A 23,001-nucleotide genomic window follows, 5' to 3' on the forward strand; every position below is an offset into this window, starting at 1 on the left:
ATTATCGGTCAAAATAAAAAAGCCACATCATGTGACACATACACTACTACGTAGAATAAAATATAAAACCATTTTGCCTAACCATCCAATTTCAATTTCAATTAATTAATTAAATTAAATTAAAGAAAATTGAAGTCAGTCTTATATTAATTATAAGCCCTAGAAAATATGGAGACTTGGAGGATTGAGAATCGGTTCAGTTGTTGATGTTGTTGGATATAAGAAGAAATGATTTGTTAAAATCCACACTCAATAAAATATATATTGAGTGGAATTGTAATTGCTGGCTACAACCAAATTTTTACTTTTATTTTAAAATGTTATATATATGAAGACTTAACTTTTTCTTTTTTTTTGAGAAGGAAAACAACTAATATTATTAGCCAAAATCGGCGAACAGAACAAAATAAAGGTGGGGATGTGCATTCTCCATCCACATGGACAAACCTCTAATATGTCTAGCATGTCTAGCTAGGTTATGAGCAACTTTATTACCAAGGCTATAAGTATGAGAAAAAAGAAATACACTTGTTAGTGTCTAAGGTGGATTTAGCTAAAGAGATGATGTGACCGAATGAAGAAAGAGAGTCTTCTGCAGCCATGAAGGTTTTGATCACCACTTCCGAATCTCCTATATGAAGACTTATTTGATATAACTATTTTTGTCATATGTAAGAATATATATATATATATATATATCCCCCCAGCAAAAAAGAAGAAGTTTCGACTTTAACTTCAAAGCTCTTAAATAATACGGAGTATCATAATCTCTCTCTCTCTCTATATATATATATATAACCGAAGCCGTAGAAGCTCCCACAATTTTCCACATCATCATTATTTTTAAAATATCAGCATTATAAAACAAAAATTCTGATTTTAATAACTATTTCTCCTCGATACTCCTCCTTCCTTATAAAAACCCAATCAACTCTTTCCCCTCCCATCTTCCTCTATATCACAAGCACAGCACAATCCAAAACCAAACCAAAAAAGTAAATGTAAGCACAAAACCAAAGCACAGACAGACAGACCCAAACCAAAAGTTTCTCCAAAAAGAAAAAAAAAAAAAAAAAAAACCAAAATAATCCCATCTCCCATCTCCCTCTTCGTCATCTTCCTCCTTATTCCATCCACCCAGAAACTCCATTAAAACACCTCTGAAATTCCAACCACCCAAATACTCTATTAAAACACCTCTGAAATTCCAACCACCCAGAAACACCCACTAACAGCAAAACCCATGGCCATCCATGGCTACCCACGACCCCACGGCCACCCATGACCCCACGCCAAGCTGAAGCCACCCACGCTAGTTTGAAGCCACCCACACAGATCTGGAGCCACCCACGCTGATCGGAAGCCCACCCACCCAAAGCCGATCTTGAGAAGAGAGAGGCTTCATCGTGAGCCATGAGAGGAAGAGAGTAGAGAGTGTGAGAGAAAGAGATGAGAAAAAAAAAAAGAAAAAAAAAAGGAAGAGAGAGGTCAGGGGAGTCTGAAGTGAGAGGAAGAGAGAAGGGTAGAGAGAACGCAGAACAGAGACAGAGAGAAACAGTGAGAGAGGGATGACATTTATGACACCATCACATGCCTTATCATTCACAAAACTACCATTACATCATTTTATAAAAATATTTCTTTTAAATAAATAATCAGATAATCATTTTTAAATATATTAGCTTAACAATAACAGTAAATAAATTTCAACATAAAAAGGTAGTAAACAAATGACTTTATTTCAATTTAGGGAAGACTTTATTTCAATTTAGGGGGAAAAAAAACTTATTTCAGTCCAAAAATAGTAGAAGTAATAACCATATTATTATTGTCTAAAGTCTAACTGAAATGCACAAAAAAAATTGCATAGGTGATAGCTTAAACTCTTCATTCAATTTTTTTTTTTTTTTTTTTTTTTTTTTATAAGTAATAGCTTAAATTCTTCATTTATTATTGGATTTTTTTTCATAATCAATAGTTTTTCCGTGCATCGCATGGGTTAGCGACTAGTTAGTAATATACGGGAACAAAATAGATAAATTTATACTTATGTTATCCTACTATAAATTTTTAAGATGCAATAAAAGTTAAACTTGTTTCTTTTAATATGTATATACATAAAATACTTAACAAACGTTTAATATATACACATACACAAAATACTTAACAAGTTAAAGGGGATGATTTTTTGTATGTTCCTTCGTTCACTTATTTTTATTTTCGTAAATCTAATACTATACTATTATACATGAGAATAAAATATAATCATTTAAATTATATAAAAGTCTTAATAAATAAGGAAAACAAATAAATATTATAATAAAATATGAACAAATTTAATACTTAATATAAATATCAAATATGGAACTATAAATGACTTTGATTATATTATTGTCGTGTATAAGTATTGTAGAGTCTCGTTTTTTAGCCCAGGCCCAAGATGCATGGGACTTTAGACCAGTGAGCCCGGTATAATGAATTTGTAGAGAGTGGGCCAAAGAGCTAGGTTTTAGTGTATGGACAACGGTTAACACGGTGTTCTTCACAATCAAGTTGAGATGGATTGAGTTTACCAGAGAGGATTGGTCATCGGCATGGTCTGAGGAGCTTTTCTTGGTGCCTCTGGTGTGTTGGGGGGGTCTCAGACCCCTCTTCTGTCTCCCTCCACTCCCTTTTTATAGTAGTTTCCTTCCCCTTGAATGGGGTTCCTAAGGTAGGTACTTATCCCATCAGCCCTTCCCTCCAGTTGTTGGGAGTGGTTGTAAAGGCAGAAAAGCATGGCTATGTTAGGCACAAGGCACTGAATGCAATAATGTCAGCCTTTCCCTCTGACATTTCCATTTTCTCCGTTGTCCTTTTCTACTTTAGTACTTTTCCTGTTCCATGGAATAATCTGGAATGCCACTACCAGTAGCTGGTTACCCCCTTTGTCCTCGGCTACATCCCTACCGAGAAGGGTTTTTCCCATGGCCGAGGAGGGATTTTTCCTTGGACTGGACCCTTGGCCCAATGTAGACATTGACATGGACCTCGTGGTCTTTTACCCCCCACAATAACCCCTCAAAATCCTACTTTCCGGCTCCTCGGACGAAGATGAGGGTTTTGGTGACATCAGGCCTCTGTCATGGCTTGCCAGATCTTGTCCTCCATCAATGCCAAAGCCTTTTCGCTTACTTGAGGCATGTTCTTAGTTATGAGACATTCTTTTAGTTTATCCAAGCCGCGTTCCTGCCGTTTCGGTACACGAGGCGCGCTTTTATTAAGGTCTCTTCACGAGGTGACGTAAATCCAACGGCTGAAGATCGCTTTGGAAATTGAGCGGGATTTATCTCACTTGTAATTCCTTCTTGGAGATTGGGCGAATTGATTGCCATCAGGTTCGCCCCCAATATAAGACACATGGGGGGAGATCATTCTCCTTTATTCGCAGACCCTTGAGTTTTCCAGACTTTTAACTCTCCAAATGTTCCCAAAGTCCCCACTATGATAGTGATTGAGATTTAGGGAGTGAAATGGTCAAGGATAAGGGTGAGGGTGAAGGAACCAAACCCTCTTCAGAAACCACGAGTGTCTCCGAGATTCAGAATGACCTAGTCAGGGCAAGGGAGACAGAGGCCAAAGATATTTCTCCCCCTCGACTGGACAAGAAAGAAGTCTTTCTTCCTTCAGCCAAAATCCGAAGCAGATGTAGGTCGCATCATATTTTTGGTGCGACAAAATTTGGATTTTCATCCAGCGCCGTACGTCACGCGTGTGCGGGTTTGGATTTCTCATCGCCGGTACCATCCATACTTGCTCGATTGCTGCTAGAGCAATACTTGCTCGATTGTTGCTAAAGCAATACTTGCTCGATTGCTACTAGAGCAAGTATGTAGACTTGGCGTTCCTGCTTCTTCTTCTCTTCCACCGCCGGTGCCATCCATACTTGCTTGATTGCTGCTGGAGCAAGATCGTGGATCGGGCGTCTCTGCTTCTTCTTCTCTTCCACAGCCGGTGCCGTCCATACTTGCTCAATTGCTACTAGAGCAAGATTGAGGATTTATCATTCCCATGTATCGCTTTTCATAATTAGCTTCTGATATAGGCTTGTCTAAGCCCTTTTATGTAATTGTACTTCTTCTTTATCTAATAAAAAGATGATTTTAATTCATTTTGCGTACCTTTTCTTTTCTGCAATAATTATTTTATGAATGGGTGTGCTAGTCTCTTTTCTTTTGAATAGTACTTAAAATTGATGTCATTGATGGTAAAAAGTTGTCACCCTGAACTTATCAAAATTGATGGGCATACCAATGCTGACTTTAAGTAAATTAACTATATAAGACTAACCAGGAGAACAACTACAAGTTCTGCATTGCGAACAGGATGACCGCCCAAGGACGTGTAATCTAAAGTAAACTGTCCAAGGGGATCGCTGGGTACCAGGGTTCCTTTCCACGTTTCCGATGATATTTATAACTTAAACTTGCTTTAGGCGTCTGGTCTGAGGACCGAGGCATGATTGAACTTAGCTTAAATGCTTAGAAAGATATCGTCGCGTGCTAGTTTCCACAAAGCTGGAGGTTCGAGGACCACGCGAGACCTTTGTTCCGTCTAGGACTTACGTTTTTCTTGAAGTAGCTAGTTTCCCCATAGGTTTGAGTCCGAGGACCATGCAAGACCTTAGTTCTGTCTAGTATTTAGATTCTTCTTGAAGTAGCTAGTTTCCCCATAGGTTTGAGTCCGAGGACCATGCAAGATCTTGGTCTTGTCTAATACTTAGATTCTTCTTGAAGTAGCTAGTTTCCCCATAGGTTTGAGTCCGAGGACCATGTAAGACCTTAGTTCTGTCTAGTACTTAAATTCTTCTTGAAGTAGCTAGTTTCCCCATAGGTTTAAGTCCGAGGACCATGCAAGACCTTGGTTTTGTCTAGTACTTAGATTCTTCTTTGAGTAGCTAGTTTCCCCATAGGTTTGAGTCTGAGGACCATGCAAAACCTTAGTTCTGTCTAGTACTTAGATTTTTCTTGAAGTAGCTAGTTTCCCCATAGGTTTGAGTCTGAGGAACATGCAAGACCTTGGTTCTGTCTAGTACTTAGATTCTTCTTGAAGTAGCTAGTTTTCCCATAGGTTTGAGTCCGAGGACCATGCAAGACCTTGGTTCTCTCTAGTACTTAGATTCTTCTTTGAGTAGCTAGTTTCCCCATAGATTTGAGTCTGAGGACCATGCAAGACCTTAGTTCTGTCTAGTATTTAGATTCTTCTTGAAGTAGCTAGTTTCCCCATAGGTTTGAGTCCGAGAACCATGCAAGACCTTGGTTCTTTCTAGCACTTGGGCCTTCTTGAAGTAACTAGTTTCCCCATAGATTTGAGTCCAAGGACCATGCAAGATCTTTGTTCTGTCTAGTACTTAGATTCTTCTTTAAGTAGCTAGTTTCCCCATAGGTTTGAGTCCGAGGACCATGCAAGACCTTGGTTCTATCTAGCATTTAGGCCTTCTTGAAGTAACTAGTTTCCCCATAAGTTTGAGTCTAAGGACCATGCAAGATCTTGGTTCTGTCTAGCATTTGGGCCTTCTTGAAGTAACTAGTTTCCCCATAGGTTTGAGTCTGAGGACCATGCAAGACCTTGGTTCTGTCTAGCACTTGGGCCTTCTTGAAGTAACTAGTTTCTCCATAGGTTTGAGTTTGAGGATCATGCAAGACCTTGGTTCTGTCTAGTACTTGGGCCTTTTTAAAGTAACTAGTTTCCCCATAGGTTTGAGTCTGAAGACCATGCAAGACCTTGGTTCTGTCTAGTACTTAGATTCTTCTTTGGGTAGTTAGTTTCCCTATAGATTTGAGTCCGAAGACCATGCAAGATCTTGGTTCTGTCTAGCACTTGGGCCTTCTTGAAGTAACTAGTTTCCCCATAGGTTTGAGTCCGAAGACCATGCAAGACCTTGGTTCTGTCTAGCACTTGGGCCTTCTTGAAGTAACTAGTTTCTCCATAGGTTTAAGTTCGAGGACCATGCAAGACCTTAGTTCTGTCTAACACTTGAGCCTTTTTGAAGTAACTAGTTTCCCCATAGGTTTGAGTTCGAGGACCATGCAAGACCTTGGTTTTGTCTAGTACTTAGATTCTTCTTTGAGTAGTTAGTTTCCCCATAGATTTGAGTCCGAAAACCATGCAAGATCTTGGTTCTATCTAGCACTTGAGCCTTCTTGAAGTAACTAGTTTCCCCATAGGTTTAAGTCCGAGGACCATGCAAGATCTTGGTTTTGTCTAGCACTTGGTCATTTAGAAAGTTGTCAATGCGCATTAATTTTCCCGAAGCCGGAGGTCCGAGGACCTAACATAGCTAAGGTTCTATTTAACCGTTTTGAACGATTTTGGTTTAGCCCTCGGCTTTTTTCTCCGAAGGGAATTCAACGAACCGAACTACTAGGCCCGCGAGAATTAGCCCATTGACAAGTGCATGGGGCACACATCTGACGTCAGAAGCCCCTAGAACCGCGCTTTGTTTAGTAATCCTTCTCGCGTAATCAACGCTTCGAAGTGTAGACCTAAGTGGAAGCTGAGTAATGACAATGACAGTGTGTTCTTGGAAATAATGGGAAGGCTTCTGTGTAGCTTGTACCACCACCAAAATGGTCTTCTTGAGGGACTCCTGTTGATAGGAGCTTGATCCCTCCGTGATTATCCATTGTATTCGCTAATGCACAAGCTCTTCCCATAGATGGCGTCAATTATAAGGTCTTGTTTTTCAGCCTAGGCCCAAGATGCATGGGACCTTAGACCAGTGAGCCCGGTACAATGAATTTGTAGAGAGCGGGCCAAAGAACTAGGTTTTAGTGTATGGACAACGGTTAACATGGTGTTCTTCACAATCAAGCTGAGATGGACTGAGTTTACCAGAGAGGATTGGTCCTCGGCACGGTCTGAAGAGCTTTTCCTGGTGCCTCTGGTGTGTTCAGGGGGTCTCAGCCCCCTCTTCTGTCTCCCTCCACTCCATTTTTATAGTAGTTTCCTTCCCCCTGAATGGGGTTCCTAGGGTAGGTGCTTGTCCCATTAGCCCTTCTCTCCAATTGTTGGGAGTGGTTGTAAAGGCAGAAAAGCATGGCTATGTCAGGCACAAGGCACTGAATGCAATAATGTCAGCCTTTCCCTCTGACATTTCCATTTTCTCCGTTGTCCTTTTTTGCTTTAGTACTTTTCCTGTTCCGTGGAATGATCTGGAATGCCACTACTAGCAGCGGGTTGCCCCCTTTGTCCTCGGCTACATTACTGCCGAGGAGGGTTCTTCCCATGGTCGAGGAGGGGTTTTTCCTTGGACTAGGCCCTTGGTCCAATGTAGACATTGACATGGACCTCCTAGTCTTTTACCCCTCACAAGTATAATAAGTTTTTATTTTATTTTATTTTATAATCATGTATAAGTATAATAAGAGAATTGCTTATATGTGTTCTATATGTGTTTAATTATATAAGAACAAATTGTGGATTTTAAATGATAACCTAGTGGTAATGGTATATTTTATAGTTTCACACACACACACACACACTAACCACTAATCTATGCGATGCACCAGATAATTAGTGATTGTTAAATATATTCATTAAGATACTTTTGTGACATCTATTACCTCCATGGTTTTTAGACTCGATCTATTCAAAGATTTGGTAAAGGGAGAGTTCAAGGTTTTTAAGATTCAACTAAGGTTAAACCATAATAATATCATAATTAATTTAGTAATTAATTAAAATGAAAATAAAGGTATTAAATTTGTAAATATTAGCAAAATTAACTAAATATATCTAAAAAAATTGAAATAAGCTTTCAAATAAATTTTCATAATATTATAGGGTTAATAGAAAATAGTACATTTTAATGTTAATAGAAAAATAGTACAACATATATAAGCATAAAAAAAAAGTTCGTTGCTAAGTTGTAGTTGATTTAAAACTCTTCAGTTTGATAAGTAATAGTCTATGTAAAACTCTTCATGTTGCTGAGTAGTAATTGACTAGATGGTTTAAAACTCTTCAATTTGCTGGCTATATGTTAAGTAGTAGTTAATTTAAAACACTTCAATTTACTAAGTAGTAGTTGGTTTAAAACTGTCATTTTGACATAATAAATAAATAAATATAAAAATAATGATTGAAGTTTTTAATTTTGGCAATTGAATTTAATCCAAACTAGATTCTCAAAAAAAAAAAAAAAAAAAGTTTTAATCCACATTTTTGTTGTTTGGTCGCTTACATATGGGCCTTTCCAATAAAGTGGTGGAACTCAGTTTGGATAGACTATCACGGATATACGCAAGTCCCCAAAAGTCTAAACAAACAGAGGCTAGGGCAAACTTTGCAATCAATTTTTCATTTAAAACATTAAAAACTTTGCCAAACCCAAAACCAAAACCAAAACCAAAACCAAACCCCTCCTCTCTTCTTTTCTCGCTTCTCTCTCTCTCTTTGCTGGCCACAGCCATCACCGCCGGAATCCGCCACAATCGGTCACGATAAAGGCTTCTTCTCCACCGCCTTTTCGTGACCGTAAAACCCAAGTGTTTGCTTTCTGAAGCCTCGGCTATTGCAATAACTAAGGTAATAAAAATTTGTTGAATTTTCAATTTCAAGCTTGGATTTTTTTTTTTTTTTTTTTTTTTAGTTATAATCGATTGAATTAGAGATGGTTGTACTTGAATTTGATTGATTGATTGATTTTAATCGTGGGTTTTTTTTTTTTTTTAATGTGTTTTTTATGATTAAAAAAGGGATTTTGGGGGTTTTTGATTCTTTTTGGAATAGTTATTTTGTCTGTTTGTGCAATGACTCTTGAGGGTCCTCATATGGCTGAAACTCGAATGTTTATTTAAAAGGGGAACATGGGTTTTGTTCGTTTTGTTGTTTTGAGCTCTAATTTTGATGATCAATAAACTATTCGAATCATGTTAAGCTTTTATGGGGGTGGGAAGTGACTTTTGAGCTTAAGCTTTAAGCTTTTATGGAGAAAAAGAAGTGCGTTTTAGCTGGAGCTCATTGGTAATGATGGTATTAAGCTTGGCTTTGTGGATTTGTTCGGATTGGATTTTTGGATTTTTTAATAAGGATTTTGGGAATTTTATTGTAGCTATGAAATAGGTAAGGGACTACGGAGGCCATGGCATGATGACGAGTGACGACACTCTTTAGCACTCTTTGGAATATGTATAAAGCTATATTGTCTCTGAAACTTATGGGAAGTTGTTACTTTGGAATATTTATAAAGCTATGTTTGGTCTGAAACTTATGGGAAGTTCTTATGTGGTTAATTCAAGGGAAACAAGGCTTCCAAGTTTGATAAAATGGGATATTTGAGGGAGTCTTAACCTCCTACACTTAAGAGTTTGTTTAGAAAATAAAAAGGTGATACTTGTTATTCAGTTTTGTTGCCCTATATACAACTTGAATAATAACAAAGCAGAAAAAAGTAGGACATGTTAACTCACACAAGCTAGAGAATACAGACCACCTACCACTTAAGGTTTGTTGTTGATTTGATAGATTCATGTAATTTGCGTGAGTGATTGTATGGTCTCCTGCTGTGTACATCCTGTATTCTTGGGAGTTGGAGTCGATCTCGTCTTTCTTGTATCTACTTTATTTTACATGTGTGGTGTCATGGAGAGCATAAGCTTTGTTGGAAGTAATCTGCTCAGAAAGTATTCGAGATTAGATCTTATTATACAGCATCCCTATTGGAGCTGCGAAATTCCTTTGGAAAAGAGTTTGGAAGTCTATTAAGTCTCTAGATTGCTTTTTGGGAAAAGCTTATCTGCAAATAACCTGAGGAAGAGAATACTTACTTCGGTGAGTTGGTGTTGCAGTGCAATGGGGATGGGGAGACAGTTTGTCACTTGTTTCTTCATTGTCCTTTTTCCCGAGAGTTGTGGGATATGATTTTTACCTATTTTGGGGTTCAGTGGGTGATGTCTGTAGGGTTTGTAGACTTGGTAGCTTGTTGGCAAGGCTGATGTGGGTGGCATTGGAACAGTGAAATCTGGAAGGAGAAGGCCATCCCTCATTGTTGGAAAGAAGTGCCTTTGGTGGAAAGAATTGCTAGAAACTTTGAGGGGTGTGGGCGGACAGTTCTAGACCTGAAATTGCAGTGTTCAAAACCCTGTTTGAATGGTTGACAATGTTAGGATGCTTTTATTTTACTAACTTATTAGAGTTTATCAGTTATGTTCATCTAGTATATGTCTTGACTTGGGGCATTCAATTTTTCTAATAGAACTCTTTGTTTATCAGAACAAGTTCCCTAAGTCCAAACTCAACTAGATAAGTTCCTTGACAATTTCAAATACTTCATGGAGATAGATATCCTCCCCCTTAAAGTCAACCCCTGTCCTCTAAGGTATTATCTAGAAATTGTTGTTGCATTTGGGTTGATTAAGAGTTATTGGAAATTTTGCAAAAGTGGCATGAATATTCTTCTGCCTAAAATGTATCACTCATTCATCATTTGGCTTTCTAGACAACAAGACAAAGGTAAGTATGGGTACTTTTCTTTAGTTTTTAAAATGTCTTCTTTTTGGATTTGATCTGCTTCCCTTTCATGTGTTCTTCAAGCTTGTTATATTGCAATGACAAGCATTTAGCTTTCTTAGGTGAATGATGTAGAGGTTGGAACTTTTTTATTGATATGTTACCATACTTGTCCAGCCTTTAGAGAACTTTTTACAACTTTTTGTTTGTGCTGACCTGCAATCCTTGGAGGCTTTTTTATGCTTTTGGGACTGTATTTTCCCTACTTTTATGCCAGTATTTTGTGATCTTCTATGCCATTGTTCTTATAATGGTTGGCCATTGCATGAGCTTACAATGTTGAGCTTGCTAAATAGCTCAGTGATTCTTTCCAAGATCTGCTGCTGATCAGAGATGAGGAAGCTAACTGTTTTGCTCCTCTTGCTGGTCTATGCCCAGATTCTAATATCCGTTATTATGTGCACTAATTTTTACTGGTTGCTTGGAGGGAACCAAGGCCTCCCAAGTTTGAAAATCGACTGCTTCAAGGGAGTCCTAACTCCTAACCTCCTACACTCTAGTGTTTCTTCAGATAATAAATGCTGATACTTTTATTCAACAAGCTAGGATAGAGACCACTTACTACTTAAAGACTACACATACAAGTCATAACAAATTGGAACAAACTTGGACACAACAACTCACTAAAGACTCAGTAAATTTCCTAAGTCTAGGCTCAACTAGACAAGTTAATTGACATTTTCTAATACTTCATGGAGATAGATACACAATAGAAGTCAAGGGTTCTCATTTAATACGCCAAGCATCTCAAGCTTGATTTTGTTTCTTAGTACACTTATCAAGCTTATTTGCCTTTCTTTAAACAAAACCATGATTTCTATGTGTATTATGAAACAAAATAAAGCTTGCAATGCTTGGATAGAAAAGATATGTCATGGTAGACATTCAGGAGGGTCTCTTTTTAAAGTCTTTATTTCTTTGCGTAATTTTATAAATAAATACTGTGAGATTTAAATTTTGCAGATTAAATTGGTAAAAAAAAACCTATACCAGCAATCCATTTGGTCTGTCCAACTTCTACTGACCTTTGAATGATAAGGTGTTTGTGGGGAAGTGGGAAATGCAAGTCTTTTATTTCCTCTCCATTCCACATCCATCCAACCAAATAAAGCATGACCCTTCCTTCCGTCCCTCTTCCTTTCTTCTTTCCTTCTTTTAATGGAGGATTTGACTAATCTATTAGCAACTGTAACTTTAGTCCCCTCAGGTAGTGCTATGGTAGGTTTTCAAGTACCGTCTTCACTACATTTTAATTTTGAGTGTCAAATTCCAATGCTCTTTTAAAAAAAAAAAAATTTTATTTTAATGTGTGCGCATGTGTGCGTATGTGAAAAAGGCTTGCCTGCTATTCTTTGTTTTATGGTAGTTCTGAACTCTTTGGACCAGAGAACCTCTAAATGGTAGAGATGATTTTATTAGTAATCTTGAACGAGTGTTAGATTTTTGTGAGTAGGCTTCAGAACTAGCCTTGATATGGCAATGTTTCTAGTCTCTATTTTGCATAAAACTCAAAGTGGTTTGTAGTTTCAGCATGGTTGAAGATGCTAAACATGTTAGATTCTTTGAGGGTGATTCTTCTTCTGTCATCAAGCTTCTACAGGATAGGTGCTCGTCTCATTTCCAGGGAGGTCATATTTTAAAAGACATTATGTCTCATTTAGACTCTTCTGTGAGTTGTTCTTTCTCTCATGTTGGTAGGCAAGGTAATGCGGTGGCGCATGCCTTAGCCCAGAGAGCTAGATTATATTTTCCCTCTGAGGCTTGGACGGAGTATGTTCCTCCAGCCATTTCTTCTTTTGTACTTTCCGACCTTAGAGTCTAAATTTTATTGATGATTTACTTCTCTTTCTCAAAAAAAAAAAAAAAAACTTCCCACTTAAAGTTTGTGATGTGAAAGTGATGCAAGGAGCACTAAAATCATTTAAAATTTAATTTTTGATTTTGAATTTGGGTTTTTAGTGCTGAGGTTTTTGTGGGATTTAATTGAATGTTTCCATGAGTGTAATCCTTGAAACCCTATTTAACTAATGCTCTTGTAATGATGAAGGACATCAGAATTTGAATAAGAATTATATGAGTTGAGAATGTGTTTGTCCTTTGTTTGGTGCTGATTCTAGGGGTTTATCATTTTCCCCCTTATCCCCCCTTTTGATATTCTCCGGCATCAGAAAGGGCTGTAAGCATTGTCATTTTATGTTTTAATGTGTCTTGCCCTACACACTGCTCAACTTTGTCTTTTTTTTTTTTTTTTGGCTATTCCAGCTAACTGGCCAGGACTCAGGTTTTTGTGGGTTTGTAACCTGCTACTTACCTCCTTTTCCAATTATGTGCCTTAAATCATCTATATATGTTCCTGTTCTTCCACCAAACTGTCCAAGTATTATTGTTTCTGTACTGTTCTGACATGCTGCGTTATCTATATTTTTACATGAGATGTTCTTATAGAAGTTTTCTTTCTATTGCAGTGGGAGATTGTTAGAGTTCTTAATAACGGGATACTGAACTGAAGTGAAGCTATTTCTGGATATTGATATTGGCATCCTTGACAAAATCATGGCTGTCTGCAAAAACCTTCGGCTGATTGCATATTCGCAAGAGATTGTAGATGGACAGCCAATCTATGTTTCCTCTAATTGCCTTCCTAGCAAGGCTTTAAGATATGAACCAGCTGGGCATGCTTTTCATGCTGCTGCTCTTAAATTACGTGGTTATGAGGAGGAAGATGCAGATGTTGATGATAAAAAGGTGGTTGACGATAAGGAACAGATGTATTTGCCATCATCTGATTCATATAGCAGCAAAGGTAAAAAGAAGTCTGGTGATGGAGCAAAGCAACAAGATCACTATGCATTATTGGGTCTAAGCCATGTAAGATATCTTGCCACGGAGGACCAGATAAAAAAAAGCTACCGTGAGGCTGCTTTGAGGTTTCATCCTGACAAACAGGCGGCCCTCCTCCTTGCTGAGGAAACAGAAGCTGCAAAACAGGCAAAGAAGGATGAAATAGAGAATCACTTTAAGTCCATCCAGGAAGCATATGAAGTTTTAATTGACCCTGTCAAGAGAAGAATTTATGACTCCACAGATGAGTTTGATGATGACATCCCCACTGACTGTGCCCCACAGGACTTCTTCAAGGTGTTTGGTCCAGCTTTCTTGAGGAATGGTCGGTGGTCAGTTAGCCAGCCAATCCCAACTTTAGGTGACGACAATACTCCTTTAAAAGAAGTTGATAATTTCTATAACTTCTGGTACACCTTCAAAAGTTGGAGAGAATTCCCACATGCTGATGAGTTTGATCTTGAGCAAGCTGAGTCTCGTGACCATAAGCGGTGGATGGAAAGGCAGAATGGAAAACTTGCAGAGAAGGCTAGGAAGGAAGAATATGTACGGATACGTTCTCTTGTTGACAATGCCTATAAAAGAGACCCAAGAATACTGAAGAGAAAGGAAGTGGAGAAAGCTGAGAAGCAGAGGAAAAAGGAGGCTAAGTATCTGGCAAAGAAGTTGCAGGAGGAAGAAGCTGCCAGGATTGCTGAAGAGGAGAGACGTCGGAAAGAGGAGGAAGAAAAACGGGCTGCAGAAGCAGCTTCACTGCAAAAGAAGGCTAAGGAGAAGGAGAAGAAACTCTTGCGCAAAGAGAGGACTCGTCTTAGAACAAGTTCAGGGTCTGTTGTATCACAGCATTTGCTTGATCTTTCTGGGGATGATGTTGAAAGTCTGTGTATGTCACTTGATATTGAGCAGCTGAGGAGCTTATGCAACAGGATGGAGCACACAGAGGGACTAGAGCAAGCAAAAGTTCTCAGAGATGCACTAGGATATAATAGTGATTCTAAGGGTAAGAAAGTAGATGAGCATACTCCACAGCAGAATGGTTCTGTAGAGGCTAATGGTAAGGTTCCATTAAGTAGCTTTGAGAAGAAAGAGAAACCTTGGAGCAAAGAAGAAATTGAGCTCTTGAGAAAAGGTATGCAGAAGTATCCCAAAGGAACATCTCGGAGGTGGGAGGTTGTATCAGAATACATTGGTACAGGTAGATCTGTGGAAGAAATTCTGAAGGCAACCAAAACGGTTCTCCTTCAGAAGCCCGATACTGCTAAAGCATTTGATTCATTTCTTGAGAAGAGGAAACCTGCTCCGTCCATTGCATCTCCACTTACAACTAGAGAGGAAATAGAAGGTGTATCAACAACTCAGGGTTCTCAAAGCAGCAGTGCTTCAAAGATGGATAATCCAGAAGATTCTCCAACCAGAAGCACAAACGACCAGAATCCTTCTGATTCTAGTGCTGCAAATGGGGTTTCAAGTCCGGAGCACGATGTGTGGTCTGCTGTACAAGAAAAGGCATTGGTTCAGGCTTTAAAAACCTTCCCAAAGGAAACCAATCAGCGTTGGGAGCGAGTTGCAGCAGCAGTTCCTGGGAAGACTGTGAACCAATGCAAGAAGAAATTTACATCGCTGAAGGAGAGCTTTAGAAACAAGAAAACTGCGGTTTAGATCATTGTGTTTCTCTTTGATGGCGCAGAAAAAATTGACAAATGTGCATGAGGAGACTATTTTTGGGTACTTATCTTATTTAGTTCTTTCAGTGTAGGAATCACGCAGTAGTGAAGCTACATTCTGCTTAAGATGAGATAATTTCTTCTGGTTCCTGCTTTGCAGATTTTGTCGCAATGTCACATAGGCTTTACAGAAAATTATTTTTGGAGAGGGAAAGCCCTTAGGTCTTTCACAGAGTTCCAAATCCAATTCATCTACTACTACTCGAGGTGCTTTATGTTGATGGAGATCTATTTTGTACCGGTGCTTTCAGACCTTAATTTATATTACCATATGATACTATTTGCAATTCATGGCTTTGTATGGGGAGAGCTAATTTTATATGAAGTAGAGATAAATGATATTAATTTACTTGGAAATTGGTTTCTTGTAGGGGTTGATTATTTTTGTTTTATGTGAAAATATGATTATAGTTACACCAACTCCTGTTCAGATGTCTTGCTTTGATGATGTGGGATTGCCTTTTTGAAGACAACTCTCAATTAAAGTTATATTTTCTATTCCCTTAAACGCTATAAAGGATTTTGTTAATCGATTTATCATTTTTTACAACCAACCTTCATCCAGCAAAAGAGTTCAATGCTTTGAAGAAATTATATGTTTCTTCTGGTTTACAGAATTGGGCCTGCAAGCTCTTTCACACATTGAGAAACTTGACTCGTTTTAGGATTACCAAATTTGGACAGGCAGTTGCATCTGAATCTGCCCATCATACTTTGAAAGGACTCACATCTAAATTTCAGGGCCAATCGCTTATCTATGCTATTTATAATCATAATAGCCAAATAGTAATAAATTTAAATAATCTCTCTCTCTCTCTCCTAGCATGCACAAGGGTTTCTATATCTATGTAGACATGGAGTGGAAGTGGAAGACACACATTATTGGGCGAGTGAGGTATCATCGGGTGAACAGTCTTGGACGGACTTATTTGTATGTATGTTGAACGAACAAGTGGAGTTATGTTGGGTATACATATGTGAGTGAAGTCATGATTGAAAAATGAAGAAAAGAGTGACTAGTTAATATAGCACAGTTGGGTCCAAACTCATAGGCTTAAACCTTTTGGGTCAAGTGATGTTCCTTTATGTTATATTAACTACTCAATTGGAGATTCCTCAAGGTGCAAATTCCAACCAAAGTTCCCTACAATTTTACCTCCAAAAAATTATTCTCCTTACAATCTCCAACAAGCTCCCTCTAGCAATTTTCCTCTCTATCAAATTCGGCTCAAATGACTCTTTTGAACCTTAGTTTCTCTTTTATTTACTTAATTTTTATTGACACATCCTAAATTGTTTTTTATTCCTTTCCTTCAAGAGCTTATTTGATTAAAGTAATTTTACATGAAAGATTGAAGCCTAATCGGAGCCCTCAAATTCATTCAACTATGTCTTTCAACAATAGCTCCATCATGGTTGCAGAAAAGGTAATTGATAGGTAGTCTTACTCTTAATTTTCTTTTCTTTTAAACTGATATCTGGGCTGAAATCTACGCAATGTTTACTTTAGATAAAAGGCTCTTGCTATTGCACAAAGCCCGAACTCTACTCTAAAGACTATAGTGTAATGTCAAAAAACTGGTACACCTAATCAGGCGCAAAAGTCATTTGGTCCTCTCTTTGTAGCAATTTGAGTCAGGCAAGCAAAATAAAGTATAGCTTGGAACCAACACTTTTTTTTTCTTTGACAAAAGCAATACAGATAGGTAGTCTTCTTCAACCACCCAAGGGTCTAATTTATGCATATTTTAAGATTTGAGAACCTAACTCTTCGTCATCATAAAAGAAATGAGACAAATGACCTTGCATATTTATAATCCAAGAAGTTCCATGGAGCAACATAACATGAAGAAAAACAAAACCCCTCCCAAATCCCAAAAGCTATAATATTACTTGGTCACAAAAAAAAAAAAAAAAAAAAAAAAAAAAAAAAAAAAAAAAAAAAAAAAAAATCAAAGAAGCCAGAAAAAAGTGTCTAATAGTGACCCACTGCACAACATATAAATTGGCCATATTTCCATGTAGTATCTACACTGTTCTCCATCATTACTTTAATTCTGGCCTTTCTTTTGGTTACTTCCATGTTGCAAGAGCATCCTGAAATAAAGAATTAAGTCTCAAGTTCTTGGTCAACTACAATTTCATATTCTATTAATCCTCAAGCTGACATGCACAAAAGGTCTCGAAGACTTTACTCATTTCTAAATCACATATGGTTATCAAATTTCCAATGTAAAAACATAACCATATATTTTTTATTTTTTAACACCCTACATTTCATGAATTGTTATGTTTATCGAGGTCTCCGTATTTGTCGGCTAATCTTGTTATTTGTCAAATAATTATGCAAAAACAAACAAGTAATGCTAAAAATACTACAAATTAATGTCAGTCAATCACAAAAAACAATTCAAACATACATTTATTTATTAGACAGTAAAATATACATGTAAAATTTAAGTAATTTATAATACTTTTTAACAATTTCCAAACAAAAAAACCTCTTTGTTTTAGAAAATATTAACACTAAGACAGTCATGTAGGCACGTGATAAAGTACGCATGTATTCGACAGTATGATTAGGCATGAACTTTCCTCACTCAGAGGGAATGTGTGAAAGAAAATTTGGAAAAGAACAAACTGAGAGAGACAGAGTAATTATGTGCTGAAGCAGCTAGCAGGATTTTTGGTGTGTGAGTGAAACAAATAGAGATGGGTGTATCACGTGACACTTACATTTATATTGCTTAAAGGGACCACTTATCTAGCTGAATGGTCACTAATAAAAGGACATATATAGTGTATAGTAGTGTATTGCATTTACAAACTTTGGAAAAGTCGAAAAAAGTAGAAAGGTAAATGAATATGATATCTAGGACTTTGCATTGCATTCACATATTCTGCTATGCCATACTTACTTTTACAAAGAGGGACATAAATGATAAATGTTCATCTAAAAAAAAACACAAAGTGGGGCATTAATTTGAGTTGATGATGGGGGTATTATCACACCGTACACGTGTTATGGTGACTGATCATTAAATCAATATCCATCTCTATGTGGGTTTCATCATGGGTAACACCTAAGAGTTTAAAACTTTGAGGTAATAAAGGGTAATATAATTATATAAAGGAAAATATCAAAAGGACGACTTTGATGTGAATGGCCACCAGAACCAGACACAAACCATGTGAATGTCCTATGCTAATGTTGTCTTGTGTTTAACTTTAAGGAAATGAATATAAATTCTAATAGTTGAAATCCATGTTTTTGTGTGACTCCTAAATTCGATCACTTAAAATAATACTTCTAATAGAAAATTGAAATGTTGCTTAAAATATTGGGGTACATGCATGATTATGGAGCTCTTTTAACTTTTGGGGCTTAAAATATATGTGCCGTTCGAGAATTTGTTTTGAAGGAGTCATTAAGAAATTTAAATTAAAAAAATTTAATAAAAAGAGAACTTGAATATATTAAGTTATCAACAACAATAACAAAAACTACAAATACATAAAATTTTATAATTTTCTTCTTCAAGTTTTCAAAATTTGAAATCATTAAATGATAGTTCATTATCAATTGTTATTATTTACTAGTTTGTAACCCCGTGTATATGTATCAATATATTTAAAAGAAATACATTAAAATGTATAGTATAATTCTTTTATACATATATATATATATATATAATTTAAATACTATTGATATATAGTCATTCTTATATTTTGTTAACTCTTTAAAAAATCTTGTAAAAATATTATTAGATAGAAAATGTAAATTGTCTATTTTTTTTTATTAATTCTTAATTTTTGATATTGTGAAGCACTTTTTTTTTTATACAGTTCATTAATTCTAGACTCTTTGGTTTTTGTACTCAATAACTTACTTGGATTAATATTTATGATGCGGTCCCACATTTGGCTCCAAAATTAAGAAATAAAACTTTCTAAAAATAAATAATTTAGGATATATGACGCAAAATTAAACTTCAATTATAGAATATAATTGGATTTTTTTCTAAATTTTACCTATATATATATATATATATATATAGATTGCCAATATGGGTAGATGTGACCATTTTATTTTGTTAAGTTTGTATAAAAAATTTTATTTTTATGCAGATGTCATTATCTATTTGTCATTTTTTTTATAAAAATATTTTAAACTAAATCACAAATTTCAACCCACCTGACACTTTATTAATTATTGACCCGCATAGTCACACTCACATTCATACATAAATAATACACTAAGTTTCTACTTAACCAATCAAATGCTTGAACAATCATTAGTTTTATATTTTTTTTTCCTTGAATCACTAACTTTATAATGAAAAGTTATTATAACATGATAACTATACACAAGTATGTAATAAAATCTCTTTATTTCCTAATTATTAAATTATATAAAGTTATATTATATTTATATTGTACACTCACGCATCCACACACATCACAATTCACATAAATAATATTATAACAAAAAAATAATAAAAATAATGCATACAATCAGTATCACACACACACACACACACATATATATAATATAAATTTATGATAGAGAGACATTCACAGCTCACAAATACTTACTCTTTACTCTTAAAGTTGGAGATACCTGTGATCATGGAGAAATGAACCTCGGAAGAGAGTGTAGTGCTGCCCCTATATATATTAAAATGCGAGGATGAGAAATATCATAATAAATCTCATTGATATATGTAAAAGAAAGTTCATTGGTAGTTTGAAATTTATTAAGACTTGGCTTGGATCCAATGCTTCAATACATTAGACCATCAAGATCATAACATGTGACCAAAAATAGACACATATCATAATCTTAATGGGTCTAGTACTTAATTTTTGCCCTAATCATTATGTGTCAAAGTATTTTTTTAAGGCAAACTTAAAATTTATATTTATAAGATATTCATCTATTTTTCTTTTTAAATTAATTAACAAAAGAAAAAAAAATACAATTTTTATCATGTATGGCATGTTACGATGTGAAAAATGTGGTTTTATATATTAATCAATAGACTTGGATCGAGTTTAATGTTCATAGACCCATAAAAATCATGAAATGTGGCAAAAAAATGAACACATGTTATAATCTTGATAGGCCTATTATACAAGAGCAGTAGTGGAGCCAATTTTTGGCCTTAATCAAAGAAGTTAAGACGGTCCAATTAAAGTGATGCATGCATTACGTGGGTGAATACCCGTGGCTTGCGGTAGACCTCCAACGTACAAATCCAACTTTCAAAAGCCCCCGCGCGCCAAAAACAATGTACCTACTGGCTGTCATTATGTCACTCACATGAATATTTTCTAAAGGTAGGTGCTATTATAAAGTGAAATAAATTAGTAAACTGGAGTGGAGATTGCTTTATCTTAAATACCCTTGTATCATATCACACGGGATGTGGCTTAATGGTAAGAGTTTTTACTTTAGCATATAGAGATGAGCAGTTCAAGTGATAGTCCCAACAATATCAGTGTGGTACATGTAGTATTACAGATTACCGTAACGTGGCGTAAGGTTGATGAGTCCATATCGAATACCCCATTTTTTATTCAGAAAAAAAAAAAAAAAAAAAAAAACCTTTGTAGCATATTTATTTATATGGGGGTAGTTCTTTTACTATCTGCTAATTTATGGTTTCCAATTTCCAAAGCTAAAATAATAATGAAAGCGATACCTAGCAAAATGAAAGAGGCACTTGGGCTTATTTCAATTTTGCTCCCTAGTGTTAATGGGAGGTTAGGTCATAGCAATTAATCACTCCTTTATGTAATATTTATATGATCTCCTTGTTTTTAGCAGCACATGGTAAATATTTTCATACTAATGTGTCCAAAGTCTTATCCCAGCTACATTATTAATATTAGACTCTTTCACCCACTATTTGCTTATCTTTATTAATAAATAAATAAAAAATAAAATAAAAAAACTACTAATAAGGTACACATAATAATGTCATTGAAGCCAGATTCTTCCTATAGAAATTAAGATCTTTAATGCCATTAAGCTAAGGTCCCTGACATTTCCTGTGTCTTGTTATTTTAGGTACAAAATAACTTCTGTAATTTGATGTGGCTATGATGAATAATAACCATGTCATGTTATGGTCATCATATTTAATAATTTCTATTTTTTAAATTTTTTATTATTTTTATAATTTGATAGTTATAATTTGAGAAATGGAAATTTGAACCCTATGTGTCTTTGTCAAAAACACCAAAAAGTGTTGATTGAGGTACAAGATTCTTGGTTACCTCTCATTATTTTTAAAACATGTACAATATGATTTAACATGAATATATATAGGATCTATAAGCAATTTTGATCATGTCAATAACTTTAGTTAAAATGACACATTCTAGTATTTTCATAAAGACATTAAGGATTCAATTCACTCATCCCTACTTGCAAAGCATTAAAAAAGAAAAAGAATTTTGATCATGGCATTTATATTCACATCTGTAGTGAGAAAAACATAGCAGGTTCATAATCCAATACTCCCGAGATAACATCAAACGCATTGTAGTGATTATGGTAAATTTGTTACCTTGAGTTGTAAATTATTCTTTATTGCAAAATATGGAGACAAATGAGCAAGATAAATGATTAAAACTTCTATCAATAATTAATCTTTCATTTCTTTAATAATTTGTTAGCTAGGGACCTCACAATTTGGATGATGATAAATCATTCATGTTTAATTAGACGTTATATATGATTATGGGGTAATTACATATAATATATTAGAGAATTCAGGATTAACTTTTGCTAATGGTTTTGTATCTTTGGTGACCTCAATTATTAGTAATAAACTCCTTAATTTAGCATTTAATTATATCCGTGGTTTTCTACTAATAATTGGACAATTTGGATTAAACATTACTTGATCTTTTTATTTATTTTTGTAGAAAAAATATTACTTGATCAGTTACTTGTCATCTTTTCTCCCAATATCCGTGATTTTATTGTAATATGTAGCCAAACTAATTCTAAGTCTACAGTGTGTTAGAACAATTTTCCCTCTCCCTTGTGTGTGTTTGTTTCTAAAAAAAAAAAAATATATATATATATATATATATATATTCTGGGTCTACAGTTTTGTGTTTTGTGTGGGACAACAATTTACCCAAATAAAAGTTACGATTGGAGATCTACTTTTTTTTTTTTTTTTTTGGCATAAAGTAAGAGTATTATATGATATCTAAGGATTGAAAGATTTTATTGAGGAATTTTGTGGTTCTATAGTTAGTAAAATGCACATATTATACAGTATATTTATGTGCTTTTTTTAATTATAAAAGTTCCCCTAATTTAATGTATGAACAGAGATAATATGAAAAAAAAAAATTTATATGATTAAAAGCATTAAAATATTTATTATTTATTTATTTTTGTTTGTGCGAAGAAATGTGTTAAAATTTCCGCTATTATACTTATACAAAAATAATATTTTTAGTTTCATGTTTCGCTATTTACGTTAAACATCAATAATTTCATATTTTTATTATACTTTTGAATTTTTTATTTAATCTATTAAGATTTTCTATAAATTGAAAGGTCTTATTTTATGGTCATATATATTATATGTGTTATAGATATTACATAAAGAAAAATAAAATCATTAAAATATAATGATGTGAGACAATAAAAACTTTTTGTTATTAGATTATCATCTTCTTCATTCAAGTGTTATTTGCTTAAAAATTATAAATATATATATTTTTTAAAATAGTAAATATACGCTTAATTAGGTTTTTTTACAAGGTAATATGAAATTATAATAAGATAACTTAAACATGCTACTAAATTAGGAATATGATCAAAGAGATAATAATATATAACTATTTGTTTAGTTTC

General features: G+C 35.1%; 1 protein-coding gene across 2 annotated transcripts; it reads left to right on the forward strand.

The window, feature by feature from the left end:
• Positions 1-8,363: 8,363 nt before the first annotated feature.
• LOC126689492 (uncharacterized) lies at positions 8,364-15,473 on the forward strand. Of its 2 annotated transcripts, XR_007644536.1 has the most exons (3): positions 8,364-8,568; positions 13,017-15,117; positions 15,217-15,473. XR_007644536.1 is itself a non-coding variant. In XM_050384705.1 (2 exons), the coding sequence occupies exon 2, from the start codon at positions 13,105-13,107 to the stop codon at positions 15,049-15,051; it is 1,947 nt and encodes a 648-aa protein (XP_050240662.1). In that variant the 5' UTR covers positions 8,364-8,568; positions 13,017-13,104; the 3' UTR covers positions 15,052-15,473. The 2 variants fall into 2 exon arrangements, 1 of the variants encoding a protein (XP_050240662.1); XM_050384705.1 differs by having other exon boundaries at positions 13,017-15,473.
• The last annotated feature ends 7,528 nt before the right edge of the window (positions 15,474-23,001 follow it).

The sequence above is a fragment of the Quercus robur genome, chromosome 6, assembly GCF_932294415.1.
Source record: "Quercus robur chromosome 6, dhQueRobu3.1, whole genome shotgun sequence".
Classification (NCBI taxonomy): Eukaryota; Viridiplantae; Streptophyta; class Magnoliopsida; order Fagales; family Fagaceae; genus Quercus; species Quercus robur.